This window comes from Crocodylus siamensis, chromosome 4, assembly GCF_052110815.1.
Source record: "Crocodylus siamensis isolate JL-2025a chromosome 4, ASM5211081v1, whole genome shotgun sequence".
Lineage (NCBI taxonomy): Eukaryota > Metazoa > Chordata > Crocodylia > Crocodylidae > Crocodylus > Crocodylus siamensis.
In genome coordinates this window covers 202974401-202995791 of record NC_143398.1, presented here as the reverse complement: position 1 = coordinate 202995791, position 21391 = coordinate 202974401, and the positions used below count along the sequence as shown (strand labels likewise).

At 43.2% G+C, this 21391-nt stretch overlaps 1 protein-coding gene across 5 annotated transcripts in view; it reads right to left on the bottom strand.

The window, feature by feature from the left end:
• The window catches only part of WIPF1 (WAS/WASL interacting protein family member 1), an 87593-nt gene that overhangs the window by 5696 nt on the left and 60506 nt on the right, over positions 1-21391 (bottom strand). For all 5 annotated transcript variants that reach the window (XM_090045436.1, XM_090045438.1, XM_090045435.1 and 2 more), the window contains 6 exons: positions 14350-14438; positions 12240-12369; positions 8844-9020; positions 6548-7315; positions 4084-4299; positions 2771-2884 (listed from right to left, as the gene is read on the bottom strand). In XM_090045436.1, the coding sequence (XP_089901562.1) occupies positions 2771-2884; positions 4084-4299; positions 6548-7315; positions 8844-9020; positions 12240-12369; positions 14350-14400 (1456 nt within the window). In that variant the 5' untranslated portion in view covers positions 14401-14438. The remainder of the gene's footprint in view (positions 1-2770; positions 2885-4083; positions 4300-6547; positions 7316-8843; positions 9021-12239; positions 12370-14349; positions 14439-21391) is intronic.

The window sequence follows — 21391 nt, the reverse complement described above, 5'->3', positions numbered from 1 at the left end:
GCATCCTACGTGCAGGCCCATGCCCAGAGGCTTGGTGTTCAAATGCCCTTGAGTTTTGCTTGCCCTTAGCCATATGGCCACAGGAGCAAGCAGGGAGGAGTCAACTTTCCATAAAGTTGGTGTGTAGCCAAGATCATCTCACTGGAAGCTGGCCAGTGGGAAGCTAAGCATGAGACTCTTGTAGGGAGTCCTGTCTGCAAGCAGACAAGGGTGCAACCCACCTGGTTGGTTCCCATTGCCACAAAATTAATGGGAACCGATCAATTACCTGAATAAAAAAATATAGTAATATTCATTGCACACAATTCCTCTCAGTACTGACTCTCAGGCTGTGGGGAGCTGCTACACTGATTATATTTTGACTTCCTCTACACTCCCACAGCTGAGCTATGCCTTTCTTTCTCATTTCCAATTATTCCTGTTTCTTTACCAGCTTGAAATGTCTGGCAAATATAACCAAATGGGGTCCCAAACAGCTTACCCAAAATCTCAATGTTGCCCATAACAAATGATTAGTATGACCTTGCCCTTCAAGAGCTGGAGCTGGACCAGGCTGCCCTGTGCTTCATCTGCATATAATTTTTTGGAGGATCCCAGGACTTGTGACAAGAGCACCCAGTTCCAGTCGTAAGTGGGAAGGGGTGGGGTGGGGGCTAATCAGCACAAAGATCCTTTGTGGGGGACATATCTGGAGCCCAATGAACTATATGGTAAATCAGGAGCCTTTGGCTTTGGACTAATATTATGCATTGTTTGTACTCTCTATAAGTAAGTACAAAAGAGCTGCTTATTATTTTGTTTATGGAGTACCTGTGTTAAAACTTGCAGCAGTTTCAAAAGTGGTAAAAGGTACCACTTCTGGATTAACTAAGTCTATGGGTACCCATAAGAATTTGCCTATATGCAAAGTATTCTAGGCATGTTTATTTTAAAATAAGTGTTTTCAAATTTGCTTCTCACTTCCATGTATTCAGGGAAAGCCCAGTCTGACTGACAGTAAGCAGCTGGGGAAGGAGCTACAGAGGGAAGGAGTTAGGGGCAGAGGGCAAGGGGGCCACCTGACCCTCCCAGATTTATTTTCTCTGCTGTAGCAAACCTCCAGTGATAAAATTCTATACCTGGAAAATGATAACAAATTTATAATTTTTCCAAACATAGAATCCACTTAATAGGGGGTCATCTTATTTTCAAGTAAGTATGGTACTGTATACATTTTATTTTATTGATAGCATTGCATGGACTTTCTGGTTGAGTTATTTACCACTTACCTTCACTCTGCCATGTTAGTGCCTGGGGTGGCTGCTCAATTCATCTCAGCCATTAAATTCTTTTTGCTCATTAATACCAATTTTGACCTCCAAAATACTCCAGCTACCTTCGCTGAATTTAATAAGAATTGTACTTTCACACATAAGGTAGAAGGGTGAGTTCTAGGTTGGCTGACTGGCTTGTGCAGCCAGGAGTCGGCAGAAATCGGGGGACAGTAGTTGTAGCAGGATCTGCCTCTGAAGACAGCCATGGTGTCTCCTTGTGGCTGCACTAATTCTGTTCTCACACTCTGGCTTTCTCAGGATACTGCCCTATTTTACTGCCTAATTTTACAGTTTGATGTAAAATTTGATATTAACTTGGGAGGCTGACATCAGGATGACAGAGCGAGCCTTGGGTGCGTCACTCTGCCCTGATCTCATCATCATGGTCTGGCCTGATCATTTATTTCAGCTCTCTGAGCAAAGCTTCTTTTTTCATTCTTGGCCTCAGTGAATACCATATGTGTCTCTATTCCTGGGGCTTGTTTTTCCTCTAGCACCCTTCCTTTCTCAGGGCCCACTCCTTCTCTGATGCCCTCAGCTGGCTGTCCTCTTTTACAGTTCACTCTCTCTGACTATGCTATTCACTGGACTCCCAGCCCTACCCGAGTGCAAGCCACTAGACCCCTGGCTGGAACTCAAACTACCGAGTGCCACATTGGCATCTCTTGTGGCTTTGTAGGGCTACTACCTTCTACAAATCTATCCTTAACAGTGCCCTCTCCCATGGGCACCCCTTTGTGGCCTCCCTTCTCTCCTACAGCCATGCTCATGCCTCACAGCCACAATGGTCAACATAAACAAAATGACCAACACCAAACTTAAACACCAGTCTTGGGTCTTTGGCCACCAACAGCAATTCCTACTTTCCTCTCAGCTGTCTCCCTCCGGCTCTCCAGGGTACCTTTGTTGCCTGGGGATTTCCCACCAGCAGCATCACCCTCAGGAGCTCCTCTCCTTGTAGTGCTTGAAGTCAGATTGCTGCCTTTGGCTCAGGAGCCAAGCTTTATACAGCTGTGTTCTAAGAGAAGCCAACTAGATACAGATACCACTTATTTCCAATTATTTTCAATTACTGTGTTTACCTGAATCCAAGATGACCTTGAATTTAAGATGACCCCATGCTTCCCCTGCCATAAGCCCCCTCCCCCACTGCATGATTCACTCTGGCCTAGGGCTCGCAGTGGATCAGCTCTGACTTCAGCCCTTAGTCTGGAGCAGAAGCCAGAGATGAACTTCAGACTGGTACTCAAAATTAGGACAAGACCTGCCCCCCAGTATTTATTGGGACAAAACCCCTCATCTTGGATTCAAATAAATACAGTATTGGAAGACATATTTCTTACTGAGAATGTTGCTCAATGAAGGTAGTTATTCCACTCTCATCACTGTACCACTTAAAGACCATAATTAGCAAAGAAATGCAAAATCAAAGCAAAAATTAACAAAACCCAACTTACTTCGGCTTTCATTCCTTGCCAGTTTACTGGGATAACTTTTAGCCATTGGTACATATGGCTCTGGAGGGGGCAAGTCAGATATTGGATGGAAAGAAAATCTGCTTTCCCACTCATCTGGAGAGAAAAAAAAACTTTTTAATCTTCTGCCAGTCACAAAATAGTTATATAAAAATGTACAATCATCATGAAAGGTTCTAGTTGAAAATCCGTTTTAGATAGAATAAGAATTAATAACCATTGTGGTAAAATTCAATGTAAAAAAAAAAAGTATACAACTTATGCAAGATGTATAAAAACACAGAATTCATATTCATTGACTACCTAGATAATATGTTGATACCCTTATTTATATTACAGGACCACAATAATATGTTAAGAGTAAAAAGAGCTGATATGTTTTGCTACCAAAATAATGGAAAGAATAATCCGCATTTTGTCATTTTATCTGAATACAGGTGCACTAGGGTGCACTTGTAGCTTTAACTATGTCTTTTCCTGCCTTTTGATCACTTCAGCATGTTGCAATGACAACAGTCTTATAATGTTGTTTTTTGTACTGAGTAAGAGAGCAATGATCTGAATAAATTTCACCAGCAGCTCATGGCAGAATCATTTGTTCTGGAACCCAGTTTTGCATTGCTTATATAAGGAAAACTCCCACTGATTGAACATAAAGAGTGTTCACAAAAGGATTGTTTAAAATCCTTTTCTACTTGCTTTAACACATATACCATTTATCCCAATTGTTCAATAGGTACTATTTAAATAAGAATTATCAAAAAAAAAAAATTAAAATTCCAAACATAGGCCTAACTATTCCTTCCTTTCTCTGTTGTTCAGCATTTAGTTTCTCCTGATTTCATTATGCAAGTAGTTGAGCCTTCCAAACAGTTTCATGGGAGAGAGAACCTGAATTAACATAAATACTAAGAAAATAGATTCTTCAGGTCTTACATCATACACAAAGAAGCAAAAAAAAGGGCAAATACGTTTCCTTTTTTAGTTTACTTTTGAAGAGTTATTTCTGTTGCCTAGTGCTTAAATCAAACCCTACTCAACTGCTGGTTTGATCATATCAGTATCATTGACTGTATGTGTCTGGTTTCTGCAGATAGCATTTACCTAATTCCCAAACAGGTAGGTCTGCCCTGGACTCAAATTATACTTGTGTCAATCAGGAATACCCCTATAAAAGACTGCTGAGAGTTCAAAATTAGGACCAAAGTATCATTTTACACCTAGGTCCGTGGGCCAAATTCTCAAATATTTATTTAGTTTTTATTTAGGCAGAGGTCCCGAGAAGCACAGCTCACCTTCACATGACGAGTCCTGGAACCCATTTCTGATTGTTGATGAGGGTGGAGGTGGTGGTAGAGGAGCTCCAGAGCCAGGTCTGTCAGGAGGAAGTGGAGGCCTTACTCCACCTCTCTGGGTTTCTAATCCTGCTCTGGAAGGTAATTGTGGAGTAGCAGGCAATGCCCGTGAAGTGCTATTGTTTCTGCTTAAAGGAGGAGGAGGTGGAAGTGGTCCTGGATCAAGAGAGAAAGAAACAAATATATACCATATTGTGTATAACATTCCATTATTCTATCACCTCAGAGTGTTTATTGCCTTGTATCACTGCCTCTGACTAACAAATAAGACAGAGGTTATTGGGTGGATGCCAGAAGTAGGACATGGGTCCAGTTTGCCCTTTTAGTCAAAGGGAAGAATCAGGATGCAGTAATGCAGTCTTTCAAAATTATTTTCCTGATTCACCATCTCTTGAAAGCATGGCTCCTCTGCAGACATGCAGGTTACTTACTGCTCATGTATAAAGCTCATCTTTGTATACCTTCCTCTGCAATGGTAGTTCCCTTATACCATCTTAAAGCAGCTCTCAAGCCCCTCAAACTTATGCTGACTACAGAGTTGAAGCTACAACTAAGCATCAATATAATGTAAGAGAATCTGGTTCATGCCACATTCCTTCAAGCCAGACCTTAAGTAAGGATCCTCCTTGCAGTAGTGTGATCCACTCAGGGTATCGGGAATAAATCCTACTAGTGGTGTGGGGTAAAGTAAAATTCAATCCAATTGCAGCAGTTTTAAGCAGTGTAGCATCAGTTCTCTTGCTTATACAAATATTTGCTATGTGCCATGTTCTGCTGTAGTTGGAGTATATCCATCTACCTCTAAATTGGAAACAGATCTCACGCACAGACTGTAACATTTCCAATACTGGTGCATTCGAATAACTGGCAAAATAAAATGCCAGGATCCAACATAAAAGGCCTCCCACACATTGTGGGACAATTGGGAGATTTGAGATTCTATTTATTATTTTTTATTAAGCATTCCTCCATCCTGATCAAATCTAGTCACAGATATATATATATATTTTAAGATCAGCAGATATTGCAGTGCTGTCAGAAAACATGAAAAAAGTTGCAAGAAATTCCTTGATTTTGTGGTTTGCATTTATGAGGTACTGCAGCTTGCATTGCTGGAATGATGCTTGATTAGTGAGGGCTCATTTAATATCTTTCCGAATATTTCTCTTTTTTATCTAACATTGTCATACTGCAGAGTTGCATTAAAAGAAATACAACCACCATTTCCCTCTACTTCCTATATGATCAAGACACACTGGAAAAATGGAGACAGATAGAGTTTATACGGAAAGAAATTAAGGTAGCTGTCTGAATAAGCACAGCCACCCTCTGAAACTTTGATCCATCCTATGAATGATGACTGGGCTGGTATTACATGAGGACAGTTCACCCCTCCGTGAAACTACAAAGGAGCATTTCTGTGGCCAGCCTGGGATTGTTTGGCAGCAAAGCTACCACAGGTGTTACATTGTCAGGGACCTGTGTTGTTGCCTGGGTTGTTAGAAGAAGCTGGAAGGCTGCCTATAGATGGATGTAGTCTTTGATAGATCTCTTAAGGTTCATGTAAGGCACACATATGTTTAGGGGCAGAAGCACTAGTTATTTCACACAGAATAGGGTAAGGTCAGGGTAACAGCAACCCCTATGGTCATAAATGAATGCGAAGTGTATTATAAAATATCACCATGGTTTATTTAGGCAGAAAAAGTGTCATTATGTTTAACTGCTGTTGGATACATTTCTTATTACAATAATTAGTATGCAGATGGCTGAATTCTGCAAACTTTTATTCATGTGAAAGCTGCCCTAAACTGTACTAATTTTCAGGAGAAAAGAGTCTCACCTAATTGGACCCCAAGGTAAAAGGAGTTTTCTGTACCAGAGAACGTAGTGGACAAATACAATTTTGTAACCACTATTAACTACAACAATAATAATGAATATACAAAGACTTTATTTTTTTACACTGTTAAAATATAAGTTTGGTGGGATGGTCTTTGTAATCAGTCTAAGTGCAGAAAGGTATGTAGTAGTAACAAAAAGACCCATTTTCTGGGAAAGTAACTGCTGAACAAAGGTTGTGACAGTTAATTCAAGTTTGTCTGTTTACTTCTAAGGGGGCATGCCCAATGTTGGTGAAACAGAAAGTTGATTACTCTTTTTCTGTGAAAGAAAAACTACAATTTGTTAATATTAATTGGCATTTGGTACTATGCACCAGTTTCTATGGCAAAACATTTTAATCTATTTAAATCTACAGCCCATATTATGCTGGGATAATCATGAAGTAAACTGAAGTTATTCAAAGTACTTTATTTATTTCACAACAACACTTGTAACAATACAATTATTTCAGCCACTATGAGTGTGGTCCATTCAGCTGAAATCATATAAATTGCCTTACCTGATCTGCTAGGTGGATCTCTTATGGGAGGAGGTGGTCTCTCAGTTGGAGGGGGAGGAAGAGGACAAGAACGACCAGCCCCTGGCAAACTGGGTGAAGAAAGAGAACCTAGAGATAAATTCCTTTGCGGAAGCCGTGGCATTTCATCATTTCCACTGGAAGTGGGTGGAACTGGAGGTGGGCCTGGTCGGCTAGGAGGTGGTGGGGGAGCCTGTGACACAAGGGATGGTCGAGGTGTGGAAGGAACGGGAGGTTTATTATTCTGAGGTGGAGGAGGTGGTAAGGAACTTTCCCTGTTGAGGAGTGGCCTGTTTCCTGTTGGAGGTGGTGGTGGTGGTGATGGCTTGTCATCTGTTGACCTGCTAGGTGTAGGAGGAAGGGGAGGCCGGTTAGGGGATGAGGAACTTGAAGTTGACTGGCGAACAGATCCTCCAAATCCTGCATTTCGGTTTCCTAGGAAAGGTGGAGGAGTAGGTACTGTATTGCTTTGCCTGTTTAATCCTGGAACAGGAGGGGACCCTCTGTTGTGTAGACCTGACGGAATGGGTCTTGGAGTATTGGGCACTGGAGGGGGTCCCATGTCATGTTTGGAACTAAAATCAGGTCTTGGAGGAGGCATTCGGTTTCTTTGTGGTTCAGGAGCAGCAGTTCTTGGCCCTGAAGGTGGTGGTCCTGGGAATCGCCCTGCACCCCCTGGAGGTAAAAAGGGCTTGGCAGATGTTGTTCTTCCTCCTGGTGGTAGTATTGGTGGTCTGCTTCCACCAGAATCTGAGAATAAAAGACAGGCAAAGGCTAGTCACACTTGAGTGAACTGGTCAAGCGGCAACAGATAGTAAATAACTAAGAATTATACAATGTATTTTCACAGTAGGCTGAATCTTGAAGCCCTTGCTTCATGGGAATTTATCTTGAGTAAGAAATGAATAAGTAGTGACTGAAGTCTTCAGGATTTTGCCAAGCTGATAGTTTAATAAATGTGTGGCAGCAACTCCAGAGTAACTGTTGTTTTACCATGGGAAGACTTCAAGGAGAGGACTATTTTTGATAGACTAAAACCATCACAGACTACTGCAAATTTTATAAATATTTATGCTGCCTTGATGCAAATGTTGATCAAGTGCATGAGAAGAAAGAGGTTTTCTTTGGAGAAACCTTCTTCGAGATTTTCAATCATTGGCAAACTGATCTTAAAAGTAATCAATATTTGACAGAACTCAGCAAAAGAAACAGAATAGAAACATAGGGCAAAATGGATTCTCTTTTTTTCCCTTTTTAATTCTCATTTCCTATTCGTTTGTTTGTGTATTCTCCAGAGAAACACAGCCTTGCTGTTGAAGAAACACTGGCCTGTGATGCCAAGAACATTTGGATTAAGATGTCCCAAAATAGGCCATGACACAAGAGATAACACCAGCTCTCCAGCACTGTGTCATATCAACATGTGCTGAAAGATTAGTGTAGATCTATAATATGTACGGCAATTTAATAGTGCTTTATAAACATTAGAGCCCAGTTCTACCTCAACCAGTGCCAATTAGTGCATCCTCAGTTCGATAAATATTTCCAGTCACAGAATGTTTGTTCATGGGAAAGAATTCTCACTGTTGCTCCTTTTGAAAGCAGTGAAATATAGATGAAAGCAACCCCAGTTAGGACATGCTGCAGATGACAGCTTACATACCAGCCTGCTGGGATACTTACCTCATTCCCTAACTGGATAATTATGTCTCTCTGGAGTTGAAGTGCACTGTCCATTTTGGGAGTAGATCTGCTTCCCTTGTGTTTAATGGAGTTCTAATTTGGAATTCTTTTGAAGTCACACATTGAAAGTATGCAGACATGGAAGAGGGCCTTTATTACTGTACTCAGCTGTTGGCATCTTGCCTCAGATTTTAATTTTTCAGTTAATATCTTGGGGGTGGGGGAAGGAAGGAGTCTTAACTTTCCCCACAAAATACCTCAAACAACTAGCACTAAATATGAAGCACCCAAAATCAAATTTAAAGCTGAAATTGTTTTGCTAATACCCTGCCTCACACCCAAGGGATGGGCTCAAATACTTAGAAAGTCTGAAAGACTGAGGTACAAGAGTGACCATACATTTTCTTTCAAGTTTACTCACTTGAAAGTTTAAAGTTAAACTTTCACTGTTATTTCAGTTGTCTTTTTGTTTAAGTGGATTTGGAGGAACTCCCTGAGCCAACAGGTTTTGCATAGAGGTGTAAGTAATATCATGGCTGAGAAAAACATTGTTATTCTTATTGAATTCATCAAGAATCTGGGAAATCTGCCTTACCAGTATCTCGATTCGCTGCAGATCTGAGCTTTGGCATTCCTGATTGAAACAGCCCTCCTAAACCAGGTGGCCCACCTCCTCCATAGCCACTACCACCCCCACCACCGCCACCTCCTCCACCACCGCCTCCTCCAAAACTGCTGCTGCCGCCACCGCCGCCACCAGAGCCTTTGGGTTCTGTTGAAATAAAAAACAGAAGATTTAAACATAGTCAGTGTGTTTGACTAGGTCCTCTCTTTCCTTTTATCACCTTGGACTAAAGGACTGTGAAACAGACACCAAGTAGAACCTGGGACTAGAATAAACTGGGCCTATGAGAATTCCACATGATTTTCATTCACACCTTCATGTTTGTCTTGTTTCTTTGTGGTTTTCATGCCTAATCCTTCTCCAGCTTGTGTTAATAAGCAAGTTGAGGGGCAAGAGATGTCCTTCCTGTCAATGGTCTGTGAAGTTTTAAGTTGCTGAATGTGCCCAAACCTCAATGGCAGTGATATTGCCGCCATAAACACTTATTTAAGCAAGGCCCATCTAGAAAAAGGAGTTTTGCAGCTTTCCTTTTTTCTCCAGGCCTAGAAAAGCTCTGACTGACAGAAATGGTTTTATTATTTAAAGACTCTTTTATCTGTTGTTCATATGAGTAGTATCATTGAAATGGCACATGGGAGTGTTTTCTCTGAAGTAGTTCCTGTGAAACCTGGTCCAGTGAAAGAAGACATACCTGGCGGTCAGAAGAGCAGGATTCTAGTTTTTGCTGTGCTGCTGACTTACTGGGTGACGTTGGCCAAGTCATTTCTCTGTATCTCTTTGGAAAGGTGGGTAAATATAGTTTCATAGTTTCATAGTTGGTAGGGTCAGAAGGGACCTGAGTAGATCACCTAGTCCGACCCCCTGCCATGGCAGGAAACAATACTGGGGTCAAACAACCCCAGCAAGATGTTCATCCAACCTCCTCTTAAAAACCCCCAGGGTAGGAGCCAGGACTACCTCTCTTGGAAGTTGGTTCCAGATCCAAGCTGCCCTGACCATGAAGTAGTGCTTCCTGATATCTAGCTTAACCCTGACTGTGAAGTAGTGCTTCCTGATATCTAGCCTAATTGTTATATAATTGTTCCTTTTTTTTTAAATTAAAGTATTTTTATAGCTGTGGATCAAAAGCATTATTATGTGGTCCCTCCCATGGAGAAAGAAGTATTATGTGGAAATGCTCAGTTATACCTCTCTTCTTTGTTCATTACTCTAGGCTAGATTCAACTTTGACTCATGTAGGTTGTAGCCTGCTGCATATTTTTACCCCACAGTCAGATTGGTACAGACCTTCCTCTGCAGCTGGGGTGGGGGCAGTGACCCTCTACCTGGGTTCTCTTGAGCATATATTGAAAACCTTTTATAGAACAGATCATTGGCTTCCACAGTTTCCCTGGTTTACTTACGGCAGGTTAGGGTATTAGGTCTGTGTTGTGTCAGGATTGATGGTAATATGGACTGTATAGGATTATTTGGATAGGAATGATCCTGCCTCAGGCAGGGCGTTGGACTAGATGACCTCTGGAGGTCCCTTCCAGCCCTACTTCTCTATGATTCTGGAGCTGATCCTTTTTCACTATAAATTATTAATTCATATTATCAAGCAAATAGACCACATCACATTTAATTTTGCTGCTTCATCTTTCTTTAATCCCCTTGCTTGCCTTGCTATGGCAGATCCAAAACACCTACTTAGCCAAATGAAACATTTGCTAAATGCTAGATTTTCTTTGCTTGGTTTCCCTGGTTCTCTTTTAAAAGATCTGTCCTTTCAGTGATGCAGTGCCCCCCTCATCACCTTTTCTGAACATCCAGGCTTAAAATGTGCTAGGCTAGGTCTGCTTGGATTCCTAATATCACTGCTACTCCCAAAATCTGGTTTGAGCCACCCACCGGTGTGATGAGCATCTTCCAGCACAGCATAGTCAATCACTGGGAAACTGACACACCAAGCTTTACTATTCTTGGTTCTCTTTACCTTCCAGTGTTCTGGGTAGCTAAACTTTTCCAGTCCTCTCTGCATCTGCCAAGTAGTCTCTTGAAGCACTGTAACCACTTGGCTGGATAGAGACACTGCTCTGGTACAGGTAGCTATGCTGAGCTGCTGCAGTGCTTCAAAATGCTATCTAACAGACTGAGCAACCACGTTTTTCCGTCTCCAGACTGAAAAGGAATACTGGCTGTAGCTGAATCACCCCAGAATGGTGTACTTGTATGCTTCTAAGGAGCATCGCCGCTAAGGAGCATCTCTTGGTTAAGCAGAGGTTCTGGGTTTTAGTTATGGTGATATTTAAAGAGATACTGAAATCCAGTCATAAACAAGAATGTCTGAACAGTAGCCTATCTTAACAAAAATATGCTTTAGCCCCAGTACATGAGTGGTGAGGGTACTTGCCCAAGAAGCAAGAGGCCTGGGTTTGAGGGCCCTGACCTACAGAAGATTTGAACTGCGACTTTCTAGCACAGTGCTCTAAGTACCACACAAAAAAGATCAGGCATTATCCAAACATTATATTGGTTTTTTTGAAGCTGTTCCCCACCAGCCAAGAGAGGAAGATAGAAAAGAAAAAAGAACACAAGCTCAAGGGTGCATGGCTGTTGCCCTGGAAAGGAGCAGTGGGTCCTGAGTTCTAGCCTGCTCCCAAAAGAGAAGAAGTTTCTTCACTGCACTGCTCTTCATCCATTTTATCCAATGACTGTTAAATCCAGAATAAGTTCATATGTGTCTGGCTGTCAGGTAGCCTACTGCACATGCTTAGTCTGCATCTGTATTAGCTTATAAATCCATAGTGCAGAGACAGGGTCAAAAACATCCAGGTATGCAACTAGAAAGCTGGCATTTAGGTGCACAAATGGTAATAGAATTCTACCCATATTGCATTCAATCCCATCAAGCTTTTTTTGCTAAAAAACCATTAAATCTTTGTACTGGAGGAGGTTTTCCCTCCGCCTCCATCGCTAGAGTGCTTCAGTAGTTTTAAGCCTGCATTCAGCAAGCTGCAACTTGGGACTGTTTTTTTGTCATCATTTATTAATTCATGCAAACAAGAATGAAGACCATCATACTTGCTATATATAGTCTTACTATTCACTTCGGTGGTGGGCAGAAAAATAAACATGGTATTGTTCTTTAAAATAGCCTTACTAGAGTAACTGTACAAATGGATACAAAAATGTTATAAATCATAATTGATATTTCAAGTGACAAAAGCTATGCATGGCTATAGCAAATCTCTACTTATATAACTTTTGCAAGGTTTTATTTGGCCAGTTTCTTATACAACTCTTTGCTGATGATAAAACAACTATGTTTCTGTATACTAAATTCCTGATACATTAACTACTTAATATTTACAGGATAATACTTACTGTCTAGGACTGGGGCACTTCTGTCATTAGTAACAGTTTTCTTTAGCTTTTTTCCTTTGCTAATATCATTCAAAAGAGCATTCCGCCCTGCTTGTTCAGACCTGTTTAAGGCTGGCTTTTCAGTATTTGCCTGTAAAGTAAAATTACAAATAAAAGAAGTGAAAAAAAACCTTAGAACTAACAGCAAAGGCCCACTGGAAAACAGGAGGCAACTGGCCCCTCAATTTTTAACTGAATAGGAATAAAATACATTTCCCTCTTATAGCAAAGTTCTAAGAGTAGTTAGCATTGCCATCACAGATTCTTCTAAAATCTATTTCTATTTCAACCCATCCTTCATTCCAGAAGATAGGTTACTTACCTAAAACCATTTTTGATTTCTATCTAATGCTCTGAATTGTATTTGACAAATTTGAAGCCAAGACAAATCTGTGTCAAATTGATTTTGGGGGACTGAACAAGAGCAAGTTGCCCACATAATCTGTCTACACAAAAAGATTCTGAAACCTCTGATATCCAAATGTTGGATATTAAGAAGGGAGCTAATTTTTGGCTACTGTTTTCTCTCTGTTAAATTTGTTTGAAAATGTTGATCAACTTCAAATATCACAGGCTTTTTTGATTCCCAATAAAAGTGTTAGATTTACAAACTCGGCTATATCTTCTGGGTTTTTTTGTAACGTGTGCATCGCCACCTCAGTATTCAAGGAAAGTAACAAATTCAGAAGGTGGGAAAAATACTTTGTATGAAATATAAAAATATGTAAAATTCTAAAACAAAGACTTCCAACCAAAGGAAAACAAATATTACGAGTTGGGGCTGACTTGGTTTAATTAGGCTTCCCTTCTTTGATGCTGTTTCCTTAACTGCAGTTTAGCAGAAAAAGGCCTTCTCAATTTTTTGTTTTTTTGTTTTAAGACTGAATGACTTTCCTGACTCGTGTGAGGAATATGGAATTCTTCTAGGAAATGGTGAAAGTTGACCTTGAGAGACCCTGCAGGACCTTGGTGTGGGATGAGTTTCTCTAGCTGCACAAAGAGGAAATGAAGTGGGGACAAATAAGGCTATTGTTCAATGAATAAAACAAGCACTTTCTTGACCAGTGGTTCTAACCTTCGCCAGATAGTGCCCCCATAGGTGGTGACAGATGTGAAGGCCCCACTTTAACTCATGGAGCTTTATATGAAGTGCCATGAGTCAGAGCGCTTCCCCCCACAACCCAACAACCATTTGCCTGTTGGGTCACTGGGGGGAGGAAAGGTAGGGGAGAAGCGAGCTCCACTGCCTGCACTCAGCCTCTCTCCCCTAGCCCTGCTCCCCCCTGCTCCCAGCTCTGGTGCTGTCTGTAGAAAGAGAGGTTGGAGAAGGGAGGGGAAATTAGCAGCAGGCTGGGGTTTGCCAGACCTGAGCTGGAGGGAGGGGCCTGGGGGAGAATCCATGAGGTGGGGGGCTCCAATCAGGGGCTGCGAAGCACAGGGGCCCCTGGGGTGGCGTGCATTATCCCAGCACCCGATCACACAAGGGAATAGAAGATCCCTAAGGTGCTTCAGTGGATTGCCTTCATCTGATCCCTCATTTGATAAGGGCTAACTTGTCATGTGATTGGCCACTTTTAAAACACTCTGCAGCTGTGCACGTGTCACAGCATGGCTGTAGGGCACTTTCAGGGGGCCAATCACATGAAAAAATGTAACTTATGTTTGGTCCCCTTGTTACAAAAGTGGAGAGATTCTGAATCCCTCTCCCACCTGCTATTAAAAGGTAAGGTGATGATCACCACCTCCTGAAACATGGGTGGGTCCTCAGCTTGAGAACCCATACACTAAACTAAATGACTTTGGATGGATGAAACAAGTGGAGGCACCTCAGGGATGGACACTATTGCTGTCGATGAGTAGTGGTAACAGTGGTACTTATGCTTTATTCCTGAAAGATAAAGAAAACTGCATTCTCCAGGCATCATGGAGGATCCAAAGCTCATGGTCTCTGCTTGACCCTTTAAATATTATAAAAGTTGTAAAATATACATGTTTAGCATGTGGATTGGTTTAGCCTGTGAGTATTTCTAAACTCTTTCCTGTGATCCTACAGTCTTAAAATGAAACTTACCAATGCTAATGTTGGGGGAGGGGGCGGAGCTGGAGGAGGAGGGACAGGCATGGTCTAAAGTCCAACTTTTCCTGAATTTATGGTGTAATCTGTCAGAAAAAAAGGGGAAAAGTATTGTAACAAATCCATAACTTTGGGAAATACTTTACCTGCTCCACAAACCATGTGTTTACCCAGCAGATGCATCTGCAACATCTTCCCAATACTTACCAGTGTTTGAAGAATGCTATGCTTGTTTCCCTCCCCCGACCTGATGAAAAGTGCCTTGCATCTGAAACGTATCTAACTTCATCTCAACTATGCAGTTGGCCCAAAAAAAGAGATTACCCCCCCAAAAATTCTTACCCCTGCATAATTCCTGGACAGCTACAACATCACCTTTACACTACCATCTTTGAAGAACATACTTTTTAAACTCTTGGAAAAGAAACATGCAGATTAATGCAGTGGTGACATACGTAAGCTGGGGGCTACACAGAAGATCTCAGTGGATTACAACTATGATAATTTCAGCTGAGACCAGGAAAGATGTAATTTTAAAAAGCCATACCATGATTATTTTTTTGCCCACCACCACCACCAACAAGCAGTGAACAGTAAGGCCCATCCACAAACACAAACACAGGTGGATTTAGCTACAAACTTCCTACTCTGCACCACGCAATAGGATGATAGACACTTTAGGAATATGCAGTAATAAATAATGCTTATGAAAAACTCACGTTGCATCCAGTGAGATTTTTTTCCTGACTGCAAGGTGAAGTCTCAGTGATAGCATCCCAACTCTACTAGCCTCATTTTAAAAAGGCACCATTTCTATCATCTCTTTTAAATTCTTGCTTTTAACCAGAGTCATTTAAACACCAGAATTTTCAGAAGCTGTAATACACACCATCTTGAATTTTACCAAGGAAGAGAGCAAAACATGACACTTATCCCTGCATAAGAACCATGTACAACTCCACCACCCCAAAAGCAGCTCCAAGAAAGAACTGTGCTTCTTCCCTGGTCTCCTTTTTCATCCCAAAGGCATCTGATCATAAGAAAAACATCTGAGCGAAATCAGCTAAGTACATGTTGAGTTACATGCAAAAAGAACTCCTGCTGTGTCATTCCTGGTCTGAATTTTTTTTTCTTTTTTAGTGATTAAATGTAAAATTTTCATCCTTGGCTTGCTTCAGAAACCTCTTGGAGGTTAAAATATTAAGTCAGATGTGAGAAACCAAATTGGATGGGTATTTTTAGTCAAAAGTGCTTACACTGTTGCACCGCTACCTTACCTATGGTTAGGGTGCTAGGCTTTCTCGTTGGGTGACAGAATTGACTGTGTAGTTTTACTAATAGGTTACACAATAGATTTGTATAGTAAGGCTTGGATAAGGATGATCCTGCATCTTTTGGGGGTTGGACTAGATGACCTCTGAAAGTCTCTTCTAGTCCTACTTTTCTATGAGTCTAGGATTATAGGTGGTATTTTGTCCCCTGCCACATACTACAACTTTTCTATTTGTTCTTTTTCCATTCTAAAGAATTATGGGTGTTGAGAACACTGGCTGTGTTCAGAATTGCTTTAGCTTTAAGTTGCCTTTAATATTAGCCATATCCAACTATGGCCAGAAGACCCTTAGAACGGTACAGAGAATGAAATGAAAATATGAAGGGTGCTGGTAGTGTAAAAGAAATGTCATCTCCAGAAATGCCTTCTTTTCTTTGAATCAGAGTCAGGAGGGACCTAAAGGGTCATGAGTTTTGACCTCATACTTGAATGTAGGAATTAGCCAGAAATTGCAGCCAGGTGTCCTGCATGGCAGGTGAAAATTCTATCACTGAATCACCAACCTTGAAGAAGCCTGTTAATTTCCTCTACAAAGTGCTGCTCTCAATTGGAGAACACCTGAAGTTGTCTACTCCACTTTAAAAGAGATGATAGAAATGGTGCCTTTTTAAAATGAGGCTAGTAGAGTTGGGATGCTATCACTGAGACTTCACCTCCAATCCTTTTTCAGATATGTGGGGAGCCGGAAGAAAAGCAAGGGCAACGTTGGACCCCTGCTAAACCAGATGGGTCAACTGGCAACTGACGCCCAGGAAAAAGCCAACCTATTAAATAGGTACTTTGCATCAGTCTTTCATCAGTCCCATGGGACACCCATGCCTGCTATGGGACAGGGAGATCCGGGTGATGGGGATCCCCTACCCTCCATAAATGCTGACCTCGTGAAGGAACACCTTGAGAAGCTGGATACCTTCAAGTCAGCTGGCCCTGACAATCTGCACCGCAGGGTACTCAAGGAGCTGGCGAGCGTCATAGCCCAGCCCCTGGCACGGATCTTTGAAAACTCCTGGTGCTCTGGTGTAGTGCCCGAAGACTGGAAGAAGGCCAATGTGGTGTCAATCTTCAAGAAAGGGAGGAGAGTGGATCCAGCTAACCACAGGCCCATTAGCCTGACTTCTATCCTGGGGAAGATCTTAGAAAAGTTTATTAAGGAGGCCATCCTTGAGGGACTGGCCCAGGCTAACATCCTAAGGGATAGCCAGCACAGGTTTGTTGTGGTAGGTCTTGTTTGACCAATCTCATTTCCTTCTATGACCAGGTGACCTATCACCTGGACGAGGGAGAAGAGATTGATGTCATATATCTTGACTTCAAAAAAGCTTTTGATCTGGTATCCTATGATCACCTCTTGGCCAAACTGGCCAGTTTTGGCCTTGGCTCCACCCCAATCTGCTGGCTGGGAAATTGGCTCCGTGGTCGGACCCAGAGGGTTGTAATTGATGGCAGTCACTCATCGTGGTGCCCTATGACCAGTGGGGTCCCTCAAGGCTCTGTCCTGGGACCCATACTGTTCAACATCTTCATTAATGATGTGGACATTGGAGTCAGGAGTGGACTGGCCAAGTTCGCCGATGACACCAAACTTTGGGGCAAAGCATCCATGCCAGAAGATAGGCGGGTGATCCAGGCTGACCTGGACAAGCTCAGCAAATGGGCAGATGAGAACCTGATGGTGTTTAACATCGAAAAATGCAAGGTTCTCCACCTTGGGAGAAAAAACCTGCAGCATCCTTATAGGCTTGGCAGTGCTACGTTGGATAGCACTACAGAAGAAAGAGACTTGGGGGTCATCATTGACCACAAGATGAACATGAGCCTGCAATGCGATGCTGCGGCTGATAAAGCAACCAAAACACTGGCTTGCATCCATAGGTGCTTCTCGAGCAAATCCCGGGACGTCATTCTTCCCTTGTACTCGGCCTTGGTGAGGCTGCAGCTGGAGTACTGCGTCCAGTTTTGGGCTCCACAATTCAAAAAGGATGTGGAGAAGCTTGAGAGAGTCCAGAGGAGAGCCACGCGCATGATCAGAGGTCAGGAAAACAGATCTTACGATGATAGGCTGAGAGACATGGGACTCTTTAGCCTGGAAAAGCGTAGGCTCAGGGGTGATCTGATGGCCACCTATAAGTTTATCAGGGGTGACCACCAGGATCTGGGGGAACGTTTGTTCACCAGAGCGCCCCAAGGGATGACTAGGTCGAACGGTCACAAACTCCTGCAAGACCATTTCAGGCTGAACATAAGGAAGAATTTCTTTACTGTCCGAGCCCCCAAGGTCTGAAACAGTCTGCCAGCAGAGGTGGTTCAAGCACCTACATTGAACACCTTCAAGAGTAAATTGGATGCTTATCTTGCTGGGATCCTATGAGACCAGCTGACTTCCTGCCCTTTGGGCAGGGGGCTGGACTCGATGATCTCCCAAGGTCCCTTCCAGCCCTGATGTCTATGAAATCTATGAAATCCATAAGGAGATAACTTGTGTGTACAGGACCCAGAAACTCCTGGCATTAGGAGCTGAAAGGATGGGCCAGGCAAAAATTGGCAAGCAGTGAGAGTCAGCATGCTGACTACTGCTGAACAAGGGAAAGTTCAGATCATCTGACCAACAACTACAGCAGCAAGAGAGACTATTTCTGGACAGGGGCTATTCCACAATTGCCTGCCTGTCTTTATATTGCAGGTGTCTTTTATCTCCACTCACCAATGGTTTTACAACAGACAACTATGGAATACTTAAGCAGCAGATGCCATTATAAAGGCCCAGAACAGGTAAAACCGTTACATGGTAATATATATTAACCTCCAGGCCTCCCTGCCAGCAGCAATACTACTCTTGCAGTAGTAATTCAGAGGAATGCCAATCTCATTTTCCAACCACAGTGTTATTTTTAAGGTCTCCAGATAGAATTTGGATAAAACAAGTTCTACTTCAAATCCATCTCAAGCTAAATGAAATATGCTGATTAGATCTGATTAATACTGCAAAAGCAAAACTATATGATCTGACCTGTTTGTTAGCATCTGGACTTGAGTCACTACCTGGCAATTCTCTAATAACTTAGAAATGACTAAAGGGTTTAAGCTAATGTTGGAGTGATGTTGTAGCTCTGATGGCCCAGGAAACATGCAAGGGAAGGATTTTTGTAGGTGATATATTTTATTGGACCAGCTGCATAGTCGGGAGAGATTTAGACAACCTTTCAGGCCCAAAATACCCTTCCACAGCTACTACACATTTTAAATATGTTAGAAAAGCCTTGTTAGAAATAGACCTCTCTTAAGATGAAACTCCATCTTTTCCTTGTTACCTGTAAAGCCATCTCAGGGCCTTGTTACACCTTACACTGTAAGATGCACAATTGTTAAATCAGCTTAGGGTTGATCAGCTTAGTGGAGCAGTCGGACCTTATGGCAGTGGTCACTAACCAGTCGTTCATGATCGACTGGTAGATCAAGAAGCCTCCGACAGTTGATCTCGGTCTGGGGGTGCTGAGCGCAAGCATGCTCAACACCTCCTCTGCCAACTGAGATTGACTGTCAGAGGCTCTACTATAGGGAGTGGCGGGATGCAGGAGTGGCGGGATGCATGTGGTTGGGCTGAGCTGCGCCCCCTGCCACTGGGGCTGGGCCACGTGAGTGGGACAATCCCCCTCCATCCCCTGCTGTGCCCCCTGCCACTGGGCAGCCCAGTTCACACCCCCGGTCCCACTTCCTCTGGGCTCTGCACCCCCTTCTGGGAGGCTGGAAGGGAAGCAGTGGCAGGGCCCTGAGGCAGCTTATCTGCCCTACCCACTCCAGCCCCAGCGGGTCCTGCAACTGTGAGAAGAACCTCAGCCCATGCAGGGGAGCAGGGTCTAGGGCTGCGTCACTTGGGGTGGGCACTGGCCACATCTGGGCAGGGCATAAGCAGGCACCACCTCCACGTGCCCCTCCCCCCACTAGGCTCCTGCCTCAGTTTCCCTGCCGCGCTCAGTGCAGGCGGTGGAGCCTGCTCGGGCAGAAGTGCTGGTGCCCGATTCATGTCCCCGCTCCTCTGGGAGGGTGGAGTCGAGTGGCAGAGCCCCCAACACTGCTGTGGCATGCGATTAGCTGCCCTCACTGCCAGCCCGAGAGAACAGCCAATGACAAGCAGCCTTCCAGGTGTTAGTCCCAACCCACCCCCATCCCCCTCCTTCTGTGGTGCTGTGCCATGCATTCAGCATGTCTGGTCTCAGCACTGCATTGCCTGTGGCCATACTGCACCAGGCCTGTCTGGTCCCGCTCTGGGCTCCAGTGGTGCCTTCCTGGGGGATGGGCCTGCACTAGCCTGTCCTGAGCTTCCCACCTTGAGTCCAGCCCCAAGCACCAGAGCCGGCCCCCCACCGATCTCCCCCCTGGCCTCTGCAGGGGCTGGCAGGGCTACAGCAGGCTCATCCTTGTTCGGCAGCACCTTCCTCAGCTCCCGCTGCCTCCTTCTTCTCCCCTCCACCTGCTCTGAGACCTGGGGCCAGTTTGCACGTGGGGCAAATCCCTTCCCCCTCAACCCTGCCCTGCCCCACTCCCTCCCTCACCATGGGGGCCTCATTCCTCCCCGCTTCCCTCCTCCAGCTGGGAAGCTGCAGATCTCTTAGCTCTGACAGATGGTGTGTGCAATGGGCTTCTTCTATTCCACTTCCACCAGGGGGTGCTCTGCATGAGCACCTAGAGCAATCCTGCTGGAGCAGACAGCAGAGCACTCTGACATTGCGAGACCAGGGACTGCAGCGCCATTGACAGTCTGCTCCACTCCCCGCAACACCTCCCCTCCCTCCCATCCTGGGGAGAGCTGGCTGGAGTGCACACGGCTGCTTGCAGTCACAGCAATTTCAAAGTGCTCCAGCTGCAGGAAGGGCCAGGGGTTGGACATCTGTCTGCAGCTGAAATGCTCCATTTTTGAAGCGTCTCAAATGTTATGTCTGTCCATACCCCATAGCACTGTAAAAAACAGCAATGCAAACTCCATGACATGCAAGGAACAAAAAGGGAAGTGATTTACATTGATTCTAATTCAGGAAATCACTTAAACATGCCCTTAACTTTAAGTATGTGATTAAGTATTTTCTTGAATTGAGAAGTTTTTTTTTTTTTGATTTAGGACCTTAATAGTGACTGAAGAGATGGAAAAAAAGGGAAAGAAATACCATCTTGTACTCTAACCAGTTGAATAAATAATAGAGCTCAATGTGGTTTTGGGCACTACCCTTGCCTCTAGTGTTTGTGGGTTTCATTCTCCTATTTAAAAAAAAATTCTCTTTCCTGTTGTTGCGTGAGTGACCCATGGAAACCAAAGGGGAAGCTGACTGACAGACTTACACAAAGGGAACTGTAAAATTGGCTGCACATGAACTACTGTGTCAAATGCAAAAAAATATGAACTGATAGAAATTCTCTAACTCTTAACTGATGAGTTACTTCTGTCATTTCAAACTTCCATGGAGAAGTATGAGTTATACATAGACAGTGTCCGTTTTAGTTCTGAACTTTTCCCTTCAGAATTGTGCATGTTTGCAGTTCCTGATTATCAAATAAAAAATTGTGAACAAAATACTGTAATTTCTTAAGTTTCTTAAACTAAAGTTCAGTATAAGAAATTTTGGAGACTCTTAATAAAGAGCTAAGACCAATGCTGCTTTGTTCTTCAACTTCCTGTCTAAAAAAAATGGTCAACAGGAAAATTACTTTTCACAG